The following is a 15,322-nucleotide window of genomic DNA, read 5'->3' as shown; positions in this document are numbered from 1 at the left end:
GGCTATAGGGCCAGTCGCCAGAGTCTCGTTAGTCTGCAAAGAGCAATCCAGGGTGTACTACGTGGAATGAAGTTGAGGATTGAATGTAATACGTTGAAGGTACCTTACACCCCTGTTACGTTTTCAAATCTGAAAATAGTTATTTATGTTTGGGTGTGAAAAAAGAGATCACTTTAATATTCAGACAAATCGTGAAAGCCTTCTGTTTCTGTTAAGCTACGTTTCCATTCTGACAAGTTCCAGACCCATGACGCGCAACATGTCCCGGCGCATGTTGCGCGTCATTTAGTGCACTGTTTCCAATTCAAATCTACTTCTGCAAAATACGCCCGCAACAACACCGGAGTGCAGGACTTGAGTGTAGCGTTGTTCCATTGTGCTTTAGAGTAGTCAGTGTTTCTTCTCTTGTATTGTAATAATTTGGTAGTGATTTAACTTGTGTAAAGATGAACAATACAACTATGGCGGGTTTTGTGGTTATGGCAGGCGCGTACCATGAACTTGTAAAAAAAAAGAGGCGAAAATGACCTAGATGGTGGATTAGAAGTTTTCTAGCGAAAAGAAATTCGGAAGGAGCGTATAACTCGTTGGTGAGAGACTTACGTCTTCAAAGGGGATACGAAAACTTTGTAAGAATGACTGTAAGTGATTTTGCATTGTTATTAAATCTTGTTGGACCACAGATGGTAGTCGCGTCGTCTGTTTCTACTCTAGTGCGCATGCCCCAGGAACTTGCTGCAGGCTGTTTCCATTGTCCGCGGCGCAAGTTGTGCGTCTTAATCGTTTGGGGCAATTTTGTCCCCGGCACTTGCGCCGCGGCATGTTGCAGACAGTTTCCATTTCAACAAATGCTTGGCACATTCAGCGTCGCATGCCGCGCGTCATGTTGCACGGCAAATTTCTGGTAATAGAAACGAGGCTTTACATAGTTTTTTTACTGGTCAACTACAGTGCGGGGAAGGAAGAATTGATGCTACTTCCTGACTACATTTGTTACCAGTAGCTGCATTGCTCCCTGACTGAAGTACCAGAAAAATGGGTAACAAAAACAAAAATACAACATTTGACGAATGGCAGCTATTTACTTTTACCGTACCTAACCAAAGGGTACAGGGAAATTGAAAATGTTAAGTAGTACATGTAAGCGTACCGTGGGTGATGCAATAAAACGTAATGAAAAGCAAAATGAGGGAGATTCCGTATCTCAGAAAATTCAACCAAGAGAACGAAATGAACGAGCTTCAGTATAAAAAATCAAGACCCTTTCCTCATCCCCACCCCTTTTCCAAACCAATAGCTCCGAAAGCAGCTGTGCAACTTGGAGCAGGCATTGGGACTGCTGTACGGTTCAGTAGCGTTTCGTCCGAAAGCGAAATTTCTAGAAAAATGCTACAGTTCGTCTGCGACGGTTTAATGAGTTGCGTTTCGTTCGAGCCTGGCTGATGATGAGTCACACCTTGACTAACCACTCGCAGCGATGGAATTGGTGACTAGTATACCTCGGTTTACAACTTTTAGAACTAATTTGCATAGACAGCGCAGTGCAGACTCAAGACAAATTGTCGAGAGAGAGGTCCCGGGTTCGATACCCGGTGGACGCACAAGTGGTTCGGATCCCACTTTAAACTGTAGGTCCAATCCCTATTAGCCTTAATGTGCATAAAGTGGACTTAAAACAACAAATCAAATCAAAACAAATCGTCGAGAGGAAGTGAACTTGGATCTAGAAATTTTAGTCATGGCAGATGGTAACACTTTCTTACTATCTGACAACTACGAAGGTGAGATTTGCAATTTCCAGAGGGAAAGAAATATTAAAACAAAAAAAAAATATTTTCTTCGATGGAGCATTTAAGAGTGTTAGCAAGAGTTTGCTTCATTAAACACTATTAGGATGGTAGCCCTCGGACGAAACGCTACTTGGTCAGGTAACCGTAAGTTGCCTGTTCCTGGAATTCGGACGCGAAACGCTACGCCACGTGCTGTACACCTGGCGGTTCAGAAAGCGAAGATGAGTATGAGCGACGAATGCTGAAACTGATGAAGGGACACTCGCAGAGAACACTCATGTGCAGGTCGGGATTCGAAACCGGGACCCCTGGCGTCGTAGTGCGCTGTGCTAACCACTCTGCCACGTAATATTTTTTATTTACTCATTTTTAGTTACTTCCTTTTAAACTAACTAACTAACTCTCTAGCTTTCTTAAACCCGAATGTTCATGGCTGCAGTAACACAGGCCTTCCATCTGTCCCTATATTGAGCAAGATCTATATACTCTTTTCCATCCCTACCGATTTCCTTTAGGTCCATCTCAACGTTGTCCCTCCATCTTCGTCTTGGTCTTCCTATAGGTCTCTTACCATCAGGTTTCCCAACAAGAATCCTATAAACTCCTCTTTCCTCTCCCATTCGTGCCATATGGCCTGCACACCTAAGTCTTCTTGATTTAATCAGTCTAATAACATCTGGACATGAATACAAATTATGTAGTTCTAAAATTTTGTAACCTTCTCCACTCACCTGTCTCCTCATCCCTTTTAGGTTCAAATATTTTCCTAAGAACCTTATTTTCAAATACTCTCAATTTATGTTCCTCTTTCAATTAAAGGGACCAAGTTTCACACCCATATAATACGAGCACTACATACAAAATTACTGTTTTGTATATTTTAACTTTTAGTTTCTTAGTTATTAAACTAGAAGACAAAAGTTTATGAAGAGAGAAGTAACGTGCATTTCCTGAATTAAGCCTACTTTTTATTTCCTCTTTAATATAATTTTCATTGGTTAATATTACTCCTAAGTATTTGAATTTGGAAACTGGTTCAAACGAGTTGTTATCAATAATTACATTTTGATTATTACCTAACCCTTGGTTTCGGCCTGTAAGCATATATTTAGTTTTCTCTTTGTTAACTTCCAAACCTGTCTTTAGCAGTTTTGAAAAGTATTTTAGCATTATTCTTAATTGTATTTATATCATCCCCTAATAAGTCTACATCATCTGCATATGCTAACAACTGAGTCACACCATTTAATTTTAGTCCTTCGTCAGTTTCTGTTACCTTCCTAACAGCATATTCTAAGGCAAAATTAAAGAGCAATGGATATAATGCATCTCGTTGTTTTAACCCATCATGAATTGTAAATTTGTCAGACACATAAATACCCACACGAATTTTACTTTCTGTTTCACTGGTGCATACTTTTATCATAATAACAAGCTTCTTAGGTATTCCAAATTCGACTAATATATTATATAATTTATCTCTTTTGACCGAATCATATGCTTTTTTGAAATCAATGAATAGCTGATGGACATTTTGATTATATTCCCACTTTATTCAAGTGACTTCCTTTTACCTACGCTAAAAAAAGAAATTAAAAAAAAATGAATATTAGTCTTTTTTTCAACATGTCTATTGAGAATGTAAATGATCTGTCAATTTTTTACTTTGTCAGGAAACCTTTAAAGTTTGACATTATAGTTATTGGACCTTTGTCGCCATTGCACTGAAAGTTTACATCATTGCAAAGGTTGATATATCTATCTACCAGATAGAACACTGGAATTGAATGAGATTAGGTAGTTGTTCTGTAATGGAGATAACACAATTCCATTATAACTTTGTCATTCGGTAAAATAATCGATTACTTTGATTTCACTATTATTCAAAATGTATCTATCTGTTAAAAGCAAAAGTAAGAACCGAAGTCCACCATGCCAGCAACACTACTACTTCTAAGCAGCTCCCACAATTGACTGAGGTTAGAATGAAAGTTTGTCTTGTTTTAAGTTCACTTGTATGCACAGATAGGCTAATTGGGAGTGGACCTACAGTTTAAAGTGGGAAATGAAACACTGTGCCTCCACCAGGAATCGAACCCGGTTAGAATGCAAGTGGTTTCTCATACTCAGATGGCAATTGTAGTTGATTGAGGGAAATTGTAGGCTGCAATTGTTTAATCTCTTATCGTCTGATGTCTACATACAAGCAATTTGGTATATTGAGTGTGTTTTTCGTTCATCTACGCAATATGGCAGCAGCCACAAGAATGCAAACTCAAGACAGGCACACAAATTTGGAAGTAGTAAATACTGTATAGATGAATGAACAGGGCAAAATTTAAATTAACACACAAGTATTGCTTTCGAAAATCTTAGCATGCTGTGGAGCAAATTGTGGTTTTGCATTAAAGGGAAGACACGCGAATACCACTACTCACTCGTGCATGCAGTGATCGAAGTGGTAGTTTGTAGCTAGGGTGAAACGAGCCTTGGAAATCGGTTGGGAAGTTGTTTGTTATTGTTTCACATAATGTGTAGGTAGTCACACGTAGTCTGAGAAACAGAAAAGTCACACATACAAGAACCTTGCTTGCAGGCCAAGGATAATAATCCTGGGGAAGTGGCGCTACCAGCTCCTATTTTCCAAAATTTGGCACGTTAGGTATTACACCAGATGTGGCATTTGGGTATGATACATTTTTATTATATTCCTGTGGAGATTCGAACAGTGTTCTCGGCTTGCGAGCCAGCGTAAATCTGCGTTAGCGTCCAATGTTTCGAGCGCATACATTGCTCCCATCATAAGGTAGAGAGCATCCTGCTTAGAGCAATGTATGCACTCCATTAGTTTGAGAAAATCTAAAATAAGAGGAATTCCTATCCCTGTTCTCGTGTTGATATTTCCTGGCAAATAAGAGGCTGTCGCGGTCTATTGCCGCGCTATACATTGAAGAAACAATGCTTTCTAATGACCGCCATGTTGGGCAGATTTCAGTTGTATATTGGCATTTGTCTTATTCGTATATTTTCAAGTTAAGAACTTGGATTAAATTATTTATAGTTAATTGTTTTTATAATTCATGTATATATTACGTTTCTTTATATTTTATAATATTATTCACGTATTTTTTTTTTACTTTCTTTTTCGCGTATTTTTGCAACATTTATTCAGAATTTATAGGATCCCAAATAATATATGCAACGTTTTCATTGTTTTTGAAGCACAAGTTAAGTACATTTCTTCTTAATATCGATTTTTGTTCAACAATGTACAAGATTGAAGTAATTTGTCTTCCTTATAAACTAAATATTTATTTAATCATTTTTTTATGTACAAGGGCAAGTATGATTTATTTGATAAAATCAGTTTAGTTATTTCTATATAGTTTAATATTGTAATATTATAGCAAAGTATTTCTCCCTCGTTTTCAATAAAATATCGTTTTCCTATTGGCTGTTTATGTTAGGAGTAGGGGAACCACGCTTCGTGTTCTTCGCGATGTAAAAACTTCCACGTTGGCATTTTTAATTGTTGCCAACCTTAACTTTAGCTTACTATCGCTAATTAACATTGATGTGTTATATCAATTATCAGTTTTTCTTGTGTTATTTTATGTGATGAGTTTGTATTGTAAGTTAGAACAATCTGTTATGCTGCACCTCGCGCTTGAGGTAGCAGTTGAGGTCTTGCTTTTAACTGTGAAGGCGGTGCGCGGACTCTCGTGTTAAATAAATTGCTTATGACTGCCTGCGAGCGTGCATGACCCAATAAGTTATAACTTTTAACTTGTGCGAATCAGTATGCACGCGCGCGATTCGTGATTAAAGATTTTGGACATTTTAATTATAAAGTATTTGGAATTTTATTTACTGTCACGTGTCGCAATTCGGTGGTTTCCTTCCTGGAGGAAGGGTGGATCGTCTTAATCCCGATCCCTGGGTGAGAACTGGTGCTCCCAACTGACCAGCCGGAGCAAGGAGCGATGTGTTGCCAATTCGGCATACCCTGGAGTTACGAGTGGTGGCACGTTGCAGCTTTATACTCCGAAGTCGATACCAAAGGTTCATGGACGTCTGCAGGATTTTTTTTCCAGGGAGGTGCAAGCAAGGTAGTTTTTTTTTCCGGGGCGGGGGGGCAAACAAGGTGCATGTTCCCCCATAACAGTGTTGTCTCCTCAAAAACCATTGCTTTAATTTGAAGTTATCATGTTCATGCAATAATGAACATATATTATTATAGCTAAAATGCAATTGCGCGATATATATAATTTTTGGTTGACTTTCCTTTTCCAGGTGGGTCGTGCCCTTGCCTCTTTTTCGGACATTCATGCAAAGGTTCTATTTTTATTTCGCGTCAACCACTTTATGTTAATCGCGATGATAAAGGATGTGATAGGTGATGGAAGTGGTATAAAGACAAATGACCCATCCATATTTTCTAATCCGACATTAGACTTCGCAGTGTATTACGCTAACTAATTTGCCACGGGATCGGCTTCTTCGTGTTTGTCTGCTCATCAAATGATTGATTAGTTATTCACACTATATAGGTAGCAAAGCTATATAAAATAACGAAACAGAAAAAAAAATCCACTTGACGTCTTGTAGTACTATCATCAACCTACAATTTCATGCTCTCAAATCCACACAGAAAAATTCTTGTGGCATTAGTTTTACGGAATGGCCTTCGGGAATAAAAATCGCCCATTTCCTGGTTCAGCTCGAAACAATTCAGGTGCCTTATCGAAGCTGCTCTTCAGCACGCAGGGTTTCTAACCTACTTCGCCGTAATTCAGTTGTTGTATCTTGTTTAATAAGATGTATTGTAGAGCCAACCGCAGATTAAATAGGAGGAAAAAGACTTTTTCCGACGGAAAATAAGTTGGCAATGCTGCGAACACCGAGGCATTCTTGATAAGACGCTTGAGGAGGGTCGAGAAAACTTTCCTGAAAAAGCGCAACCCCAGTATCGAAGGTCATGCTACACGTGGATTGGCAACTTTAGGCATGCTGTCTGTCTACACAATTCTACCAAAATACCTGTTTGAAAATGAATCTTCTGCTCGCATTTTATTTTTCAAATGTAGTTCTGACATTGTAGTCATTTTGCAATTATTTTTATTTGTTCTTATTTTGCTTTGCTTTTATGTCACTTTTATAATTAATCGAAACTATGAAGATGGATGATAAATAGATGAAATTGATGAAGAGACATCTAAAAAAGATATTTACAGACCAGGATTCGAACCCGGAACCTAAAGCGGATAGGTTGGGGGGGGAGACCGTCAATAACTCCCGGTCACGAACTGGCTTATAATTTTTGTAATTTCTCAGGAGTATTTTTTGTTCTGTTCATGCATAATGCCTGCTTTCGGAAACTTAATTTATCAGTGACACACTTCGTTCGGTGGGGACAAGCCACGAATTGTTTGAGAGGAGGGACAAATCTCGTTCATATACTAGATACAATCATGGACTATACTTGAAATGGCCTCCCCGATGGCGCAGTGGTTGCGTCGTCGCCTAGTAATCAAGGGGTCCCGGGTTCGATACTCGGTGGAGGCACAAGGGGTTCGGATTCCACTTCAAACTGAAGGTCCAGTCCCGATTAGCCTTACTGTGCATAAAGTGGACTCAAGACACCAAATCAATCAATCATATACTTGAAATGTGACGTGCTAAACACTACTTTCGGAGATCAGATGGACATGGCAATTTTGATATACAAGTTGCACTTTTTCTACTTAGATTATTTATGTCCAAATTTTATCCTAATAGATAATCTCGCAACAACGCAAAATGTTTTAATTGACTCGAATTCACAATGGCTCATATACAGTGTGTTTATAAATGAACGGTGCGGCTTCAAAAATTAATAATAAATCTATTTATTACCTTACACGGGCAAAACTTACACCGTAATCAGCAGCAACTGTCCAAGTTTATATAACTTTATTTAAAATGGTATAAAGATAGATATCGAGAGGGGGCAATTGCCCCTCTGTGCCCCCTTGCAGGTGCTCTTCGCCGTCTGGAAGAAATAGTGCACGAAAGACGTGAAAACTAAATCCATCTTGAGTATCCTTTTGTTTTGCTACTCTTAGATTCTGCAACCTTTCTTTCTATAGTCCAATGTTTGCCTTCCTTACCTCCTAGAATTGATTTCTGTACAAGTTTGAGGGCTAATCTCCCCTGCCCCCTGTGGTTGTGCCACTACACCTTCTTCCGCCGTTGTTCCTTTGTGAACTTTCATCGGCTTCAAAATACTACATTTTCTTCAAGAGCATAATATCGTTTAATAACCGGCGATATGATTCGTCTACCCTAAATTTATGGAATAAAGTATAATAATATAGGGGCATGGAAATCTGGAAGGGGGGCGAGGATGGCCACCTCTCCCCTTTAGAAAACGAATGCCAGCTAAAAGTATATATTTCACACGTATAATTTGATTTGTCATAGTAATTTACATTAATTATTATAGGCCTAATGGGGATGCAGGAATGCGATAATTTCGAATTCAAGTGGTGTTTCTTGAGGGGGCAACACTATTATCGGGTTAATATGCATATGCATATGGCATATTTCCCTGCGTCTAAAATATCGACAGATGTCCATGATTAGGGGGGTGCATTTGCCCCCCCCCTTGCACCCCGTGCGCACGCCTATTGCTACTCATTTCTACACTAGTTGGAAGCTTTATTCAATTTCGAGCCAAAAATGTAATTTAATATCAAATCAGGGTTGTTAAACGTCCAAGAACCCATAAATTCTATTGGGTTCCGCAACAAGACCGGAAACTTTTTTATCGCACAGTTTAAATTCGGTCCAAGTTGCGTATTCTTTCATTTCAATATGAAACTTAGACCGTCTTTAAATTGATCCGGAAAGAAGGTCCCTGTGCCGTATTTCAATTGATCAGGAGAAAATGTCCCTGGAACGAATTGAAATACATAAAGAGGCTCTTTACAGTCCTGATCCATTTATGTTTGCTAATATTCCCTGCTGAACCGGAATTGAATTGATTTAAAATTCCTGGCCCTTTAACAACCCTGGTTGAAATTCATTTTTTTACAAACAACCATATTTTTCACGGCTATTTCACATTAATCCCACACGATATACTGAGTTATTTTTCGCAATGTTCCAATGAAAGGTAAGAGATTTTGGCTATTCCTTTTTCTTCCTTGATGTTCAATAGATTATATTCGTCACGCGCCTATAACGTTACTAGCTAACATTTGTGAATTGTTCTTTCCTTGTAACGTTAACATCTACCATACTGAATTTATTTACGTTCCTTATGCAGATGGTATGTACCCAACTGCATTTTGTTCCGTTCCGCTACAGTGGTTTACATTTTGCTACATTCCTATGTAACGTTAATTAACCATATTGCCTTTCACTTCATTCAGTTACGGAGGATTGCATTCAATTACGTTCCTATGTACCGTTATTTACTACCATGTTGCATTTCGTTACGTTTTTTTGTAACGCTAGTATATACCACAATGCATTTCGTTACTACGTTCCTTGTATCCTTGTAACGGTAGTATATACCATATTGCATATTACGTTATGTTCCAATGTGCTCATTTCGTTCCGTTCCTTTATAACGTTAATATCTACCATAATACATTTTGTTACGTTCTCTGTAACGTCAGTCTGTAACATATTGCATTTCGTTACGTTACATGGGTACCAGCAGCTGAACCATACTCTTCCTCCTACAAAATGGAACGTAACGTGTAACGCAAATTGGGTACGTTACGACTCCCTGCTCGCAGGTTACACATCACGTGGGCATATCTCGCAGGTTACATTACGCGTAGGGAAATCGCTCACAGGTTACATTTCATGCGGGCACGCCGCTCAGAGGTTACACATCACATGAGGAAATCGATGGAAACATCCGTCACAGGTTATACTTCAAGGAGGATATCGTTCGCAGGTCACATGCCAAGTGGGAACATTACTCAAAGTTTACATTCCAACACATACATCGCTCACAGATTACATTCCAATTGGCAAATGGCAAGAAAAGAAAGAAAGATAAACACTGTCTAGTGTCTAGACAAAAGACTGATGGATACACTTGATTGCTTTCAGGAGTGTGACCATCCCTACCTCCTGCTTCAGGACAGTGGCTCAATCCTGTTCGACATGGTGGAATCCAGAGGCACGTCAACCGTGCAGCGTTTCTCGGAAGTGGCAAGGAAGGTGAGTGCACTCGCCACTTTCTACCTTACGTGATAAGCGAATCGACAAGAAATGTATTTTTATCTTTCTACGACTCAGCGATAGGTTAGGCCCTGATTTCAAAACACGTTTCGGTCAACTTTACCCTCCAGGTATGCATTGATAAGAGGCTGAATGGACCTTAGAGCCCCCTATAGAGGGGAATTAATGGAAAAGTGCCTACGTAAGTTCAGCCGCTTAGCCCATGCAGTCTAATATCTCCCATTAAAAAAAATCAAAGCGATATTGTTATAATGCAAACTATGTATCATAAATTAATCATAACAATGTTAGTGCATTACATAATATCCTCCCAAATAATTCAAGTGCTACTGGCTGCAATACTAGCTAGCCCCCTTTCAGGTTGTGGCGCATATGTACGGAGCATATACGACGTAGTGGGGAGATTGTTGGTTTTATATTAAGAATCTCCACCATTTTAATTAAATTAACAAAATTGTCATTCTTTCTAGGCGTACGTCTTAGGTGGCCAGATCAGCGGTGGTCAAATTAAGAAGTAACATTTGATACAATGTTATTTCAACCAGATAATCCAATCCTTCCATGATTGCTTACTCTATATAAGATTTCAACCATATATACTGAACTCCAGGAAGCCTGATGAGTATAGATATTCTCTTTTAAACAACAAGACCTGTATGAATCAAATTGAAAAATAAAATAATGCTTTCTACAATGACTGTATTTTGTGATGAAAATATCAAGTTATGTATTTGCAATGCATTCTTACACAGGGTGCCGGCTAGAAATGTATACAAAAAAGAAATGGATCTCACTCAGTCCCGATTAGCCGTACTGTGCATAAAGTGGACTTAAAACACCAGATCAATCAACCAATCAATCAAGGTATACAAAATATCTGCTTATAATGCGAAAACTACTCCTTATCTTGTCTCGTAGTGTCGATAGACTGATTGTTTGATTTGCTTTACTTCGCTTTTTGTGTCACTTTTGGCTAATTTGCGATGGGGATGAGTGATGATATGATGAAATTGATAAATGAACATTCAGACAACATCCATGCCCAGGCCAGGATTCGAACCCGGGACCCCTGGCTTCGTAGCACGATGCGTTAACCACTCCGCTACAGGGGCCAGCCTCACTCGATAGACCATCGATCCAAGATTTAAGTCGTCCACTTGTACGATCAATCGTGCTGTTTGAGCTGCACATGCGCAGAAACTGCCTGGCTACCGAGATCCACAGATCTGAAACCATTAGACTTTTTTGCATGGGGCTTCATTAAAGATGTATACAGGGAGAAGTTCACGATTTGGGTGATTTGAGACAAAGCGGTTGCGCTAATAACGCCTCAAATGCTGCTCAACACTTGGCACGAGCTGGAGGATCGTTTGGATATCTGTCGAGCTACAAATCGTGGCCACATTGAGGTGCACCAGCGTACATAAAACTTTCTGAGTTGCTTTGTACAAAACTGGGACAAGAAAGTTAATAAACTTTACAGATGCTAAAATATGTGTGTGTATTTTTGCCCGGACACCCTGTATTATACAAGGAAGCGGGTTCTTGGAGGACAACAACTTGAAGGTTGAGTCCGCAAAACTCCTCAGGAGAATTTACACGTGCCTCGATTGCATTTCCTCTTTGAGTGTGTTACGAAACGAACGAAGCTACAGTGAGAAACGCTAAAGGGGAAAGTGTGGAACTTGAAATGTGTCGACAATATGATGTGAGCTTCTTCTAAGAAGGACGCTGTTTGTGGTAAGTGGCGGAGATTAAAATGAAACGTGCCAATTTACTGGGCCGTTGGCGGAATAGTTAATACAGCACACTACGACTCCAGAGGTCCTGGTTTGTATTCCGGCCTGGGCATGGGTGTTCATTGTAAGTGTCCCTTCATCAAATTCATCACATCCTCATCTTCGTAATTAGCCAAAAGTGGGACAAAAGCGAGGTACGTAAAAAATAAAAATGAAATTATTTAATTACAAAATGAAATCGTGAAGTGAAAAAATTGATTGATAAATTTGGTTTATTTTAATTCGCTTTTCTGCCCCATCTGGCAAATCGTGAAGATGAGGATGAGTGATGATACGATGAAATTGACGAAGAGACACTCACAAAGAACACGCATGCTCAGGAGACCGGGATTCGAACCCGGGACCACTGGCATCGTAGTGGCAAGGTGGTCGATACACGCATTTCGTTTTCAGTGAACTTCGAGTACAGTGAACCAGTTATATGAATCTGTATACATTTCCAACACGGAGTTTTACAAAGTCCTCAATACAGTGGTGCTCAGTACACAAATTTTTAAGCCATGACTACTTCTGTTTGTTGGAAAACATTACGAAGCAACCAGATTGATTCCTTGAATATAACAGCGACAAATACGTGGAAAAATCACAAGAGTAGATGCAGAACATAGCTTGATAGAATAGACTGTTTTATAAGTAGGTAAGTACATGCAAATCCATGTATGAATTATAGTAGATATCGGGTGGCTAAAAAAAAGAGAAATTTTTGAAACGGAGGTTTAGAGAGGAGAATAAATAGTTCCAGAGATTCCATCATGGAAGTGAATAGTGCAGAGGTTGCCATTACGTAATTACATACCGCTGAAGAGATGAGTAGGTTCATGCTTGATGATGACGACCATTTCTAAGCAACCATTTCTGCAGTCGTCCAGGGACATCCTACATAGCTTGACGTAATATGAGGAATCTGTGCGATTTCCTCACGGATACTTTCGATTAGACCTACTGGAACTGAAGAATCGCCCAGTTTCCTGTGGAGATGTTACGTCGAGCTATGCAGGATGTCCCTGGACGACTGCAGGAATGGTTGCTTAGAAATGGTCGTCATCATCAAGCCATGACCCTACCTATCTCTTCAACGGTATGTAAATACGTAATGGCATCCTCTGCACTATTCATTTCCATGATTGAATCTCTTGGAACTATTTATTCTCTTCTCTAAACCTCAGTTTCAAAATTTCCCGTCTTTTCGAGCCACCCTGTATAAACTTCTTGCATATTTAAGAACCAACAACCACTACTAAAATTGTGTTTTACGTCTGTCTGTTGGGCGTATTGTCGCCTTCTTAATACAAAAACGTCCTATTTCGCTCCCGCCGACCTCCGGAACGGAATAGTTACCACACCGTGCAATGACGCCAGAGATTCCGGGTTCGAAGCGTACACGCAGCTATCGTGACAATGTGTGTGATTCTACATAGTAATGGACACTATAGGTGGGTTTCATGTGACGTCATAATTCGCACCGCCGCCATGTTTCTCATCTGCAAGTAAATACCACCACGTAGGAGAATGGGATCCATTCTCTTTGCACGTAGCGTTCGTTACACCTGCGCCAACTGTACGTTTGTTGTTAGTACTGTGTAAAATTTCGGTAACATTGCATACAATTAATGACAATGTTGTGCCATCTGGAAATGGTGGTAATTTTTTGTGTTCAAGCTCTTTGCGCAGTCGACACAAAAAGATATGAGGAAAAGGCGAAGTTTTGCGGTGTAGATCCATATGAACTGGACAATAACGAAATGAAAAGGGGCCTAAACCTTTGGCCAACTCTAGTTCACGTGTGTTAAGTATTTATATTTAGGCTTGAAATATTTACATCCAGTACAGATTTACTAATAGTTTCAAGGCTATGACATTATCGTCTCTGTTTCCCTTTAAGGTTTGTTCAAGCGCTGTAACTTAAAATGTTGAGTTGCTCAAAAACAGTAATTTCATTCCTTGTTTTAACAATTTTGGATATGCTGGCCTGCGTGGCGGAGTTGTTAACACAGCGCGCTACGATGCCAGGGGTCCCGAGTTCGAATCCCGGCCTGACCATGAGTTTTCTTTGTGAGTTTCCCTTAATCAATTTCATCATATCATCACTCAGCCTTGTGATTCACGATTAGCCAAAACTGGCAGAAAAGCCAAGTAAAATAAAACAAATCAATCAATCAATCAATTTGGGATTCTTTGATTTATCATTAATTTAATCAAGCGGGGCGTTTTTTTCTGACAGTACGCAAAGCCTACTACCGGCACCTTTTCTCATGGATCGGCTAAAAATTACTAACAGTTTGTGTTAAATAACGAAATATAAATAATCAAGTACAAACGTAAAATTATCAATATGAATTTAACGTTGAATGTTATCATTTTTATCGTCAAATTTATCCGAAGTACCAGCACCTTTGTACCAAATAAAACAAAGAAACACTTCTTGCAAGTATAATTAAACACACCAGCTTGATCCATTTGTACTAAAAGTCACAGAAAAAGGTGATATATGAACTTACCTGAGAAGAAATGTTCACTCCACAGTCTGCAATGCTTGCTTTGTTCATTAATGTTGGCACAATTTATTCTCGCCATTCACCTGATCAACAATTACCGAGTTCCGTGACGTGAAGCGCACCTTTCTCGGAAAATTGGAGGATAAACGTGAGTTTCTGTTAAACAACCGAATATACCATCGTAAACAAGGGTCAAATCTCCCGCCCGCCCGCTCGAAGTCCGTATGCTTACAAGAACCGGCCACAATCATGGCTGCTCGATCCCACAATGCAACAGTTTGTGACGTAGGTGAAACACACATATATAATCTCGAACTTGTCGTGCAAGATATTGTTGCCTTAAGATATTGTTCATTTGTACCTTGTGAAGTAGAACGAGTGTTTTCTGAGCATAAAAAATATTCTTGCCGAAAACAGAAGTTTTAAAGATCAAAATTTGTGATATCATGTTGTAATGACGTGTAATCGTGCTCTGTAAGTAATGTTTTTTGCATTTATAAAGCAGCAGTGTAAAGTTAAACAAGAATGTGTGGGAGAATTCAGAACTGCAAATTTTACAATTATTACATGCTAAATTGAATAAGCTGGAAAAAAAGAGAGCACATATCTGCTTACATCAAGGTTGTTAAAAGTTCAGGAACCTAAAAATTCTAATAGGTTCCGCTGTAGGACCGGAACCTTCCTTCTCGCACAATTTAAATTCGGTCCAAGTTACGTATTGTTTCATTGAAAAAAGGTTCCTGGACCGAATTTAAATTCATCTGGAAAAACGTTTCCTGGACCTTATTTAAATTGATCCGGAAAAAGGTTCCTGGACCTAATTGAAATACCTTACAGATAAAAAGGTTCTTTACGGTACAGAACACATTAACGCTTTCTGATTTTCTCTCCTGGACCGAAATTGAATTTATTTAAAATTCCTGCACCTTTAACAACCCTGGCTTACATGTTGGGTTTCTGCAGTAACTTATTCTTTTTGTTACTGATTTGCTTTACT

General features: G+C 39.2%; 1 protein-coding gene across 1 annotated transcript in view; it reads left to right on the top strand.

Moving 5' to 3' along the window:
- LOC145994438 (putative multidrug resistance-associated protein lethal(2)03659) overlaps positions 1 to 10,725 on the top strand; it is a 141,887-nt gene extending 131,162 nt beyond the window's left edge. Inside the window, exons 25-26 of the mRNA XM_083130573.1 lie at positions 9,900 to 10,010; positions 10,502 to 10,725. Of these exons, the coding sequence (XP_082986699.1) occupies positions 9,900 to 10,010; positions 10,502 to 10,549 (159 nt within the window). The 3' untranslated portion in view covers positions 10,550 to 10,725. The remainder of the gene's footprint in view (positions 1 to 9,899; positions 10,011 to 10,501) is intronic.
- The last annotated feature ends 4,597 nt before the right edge of the window (positions 10,726 to 15,322 follow it).

This window comes from Lepisma saccharinum, chromosome 10 (assembly GCF_977018435.1).
Source record: "Lepisma saccharinum chromosome 10, izLepSacc3.1, whole genome shotgun sequence".
Lineage (NCBI taxonomy): Eukaryota > Metazoa > Arthropoda > Insecta > Zygentoma > Lepismatidae > Lepisma > Lepisma saccharinum.
This window is presented reverse-complemented; position numbering and strand designations above follow the sequence as displayed.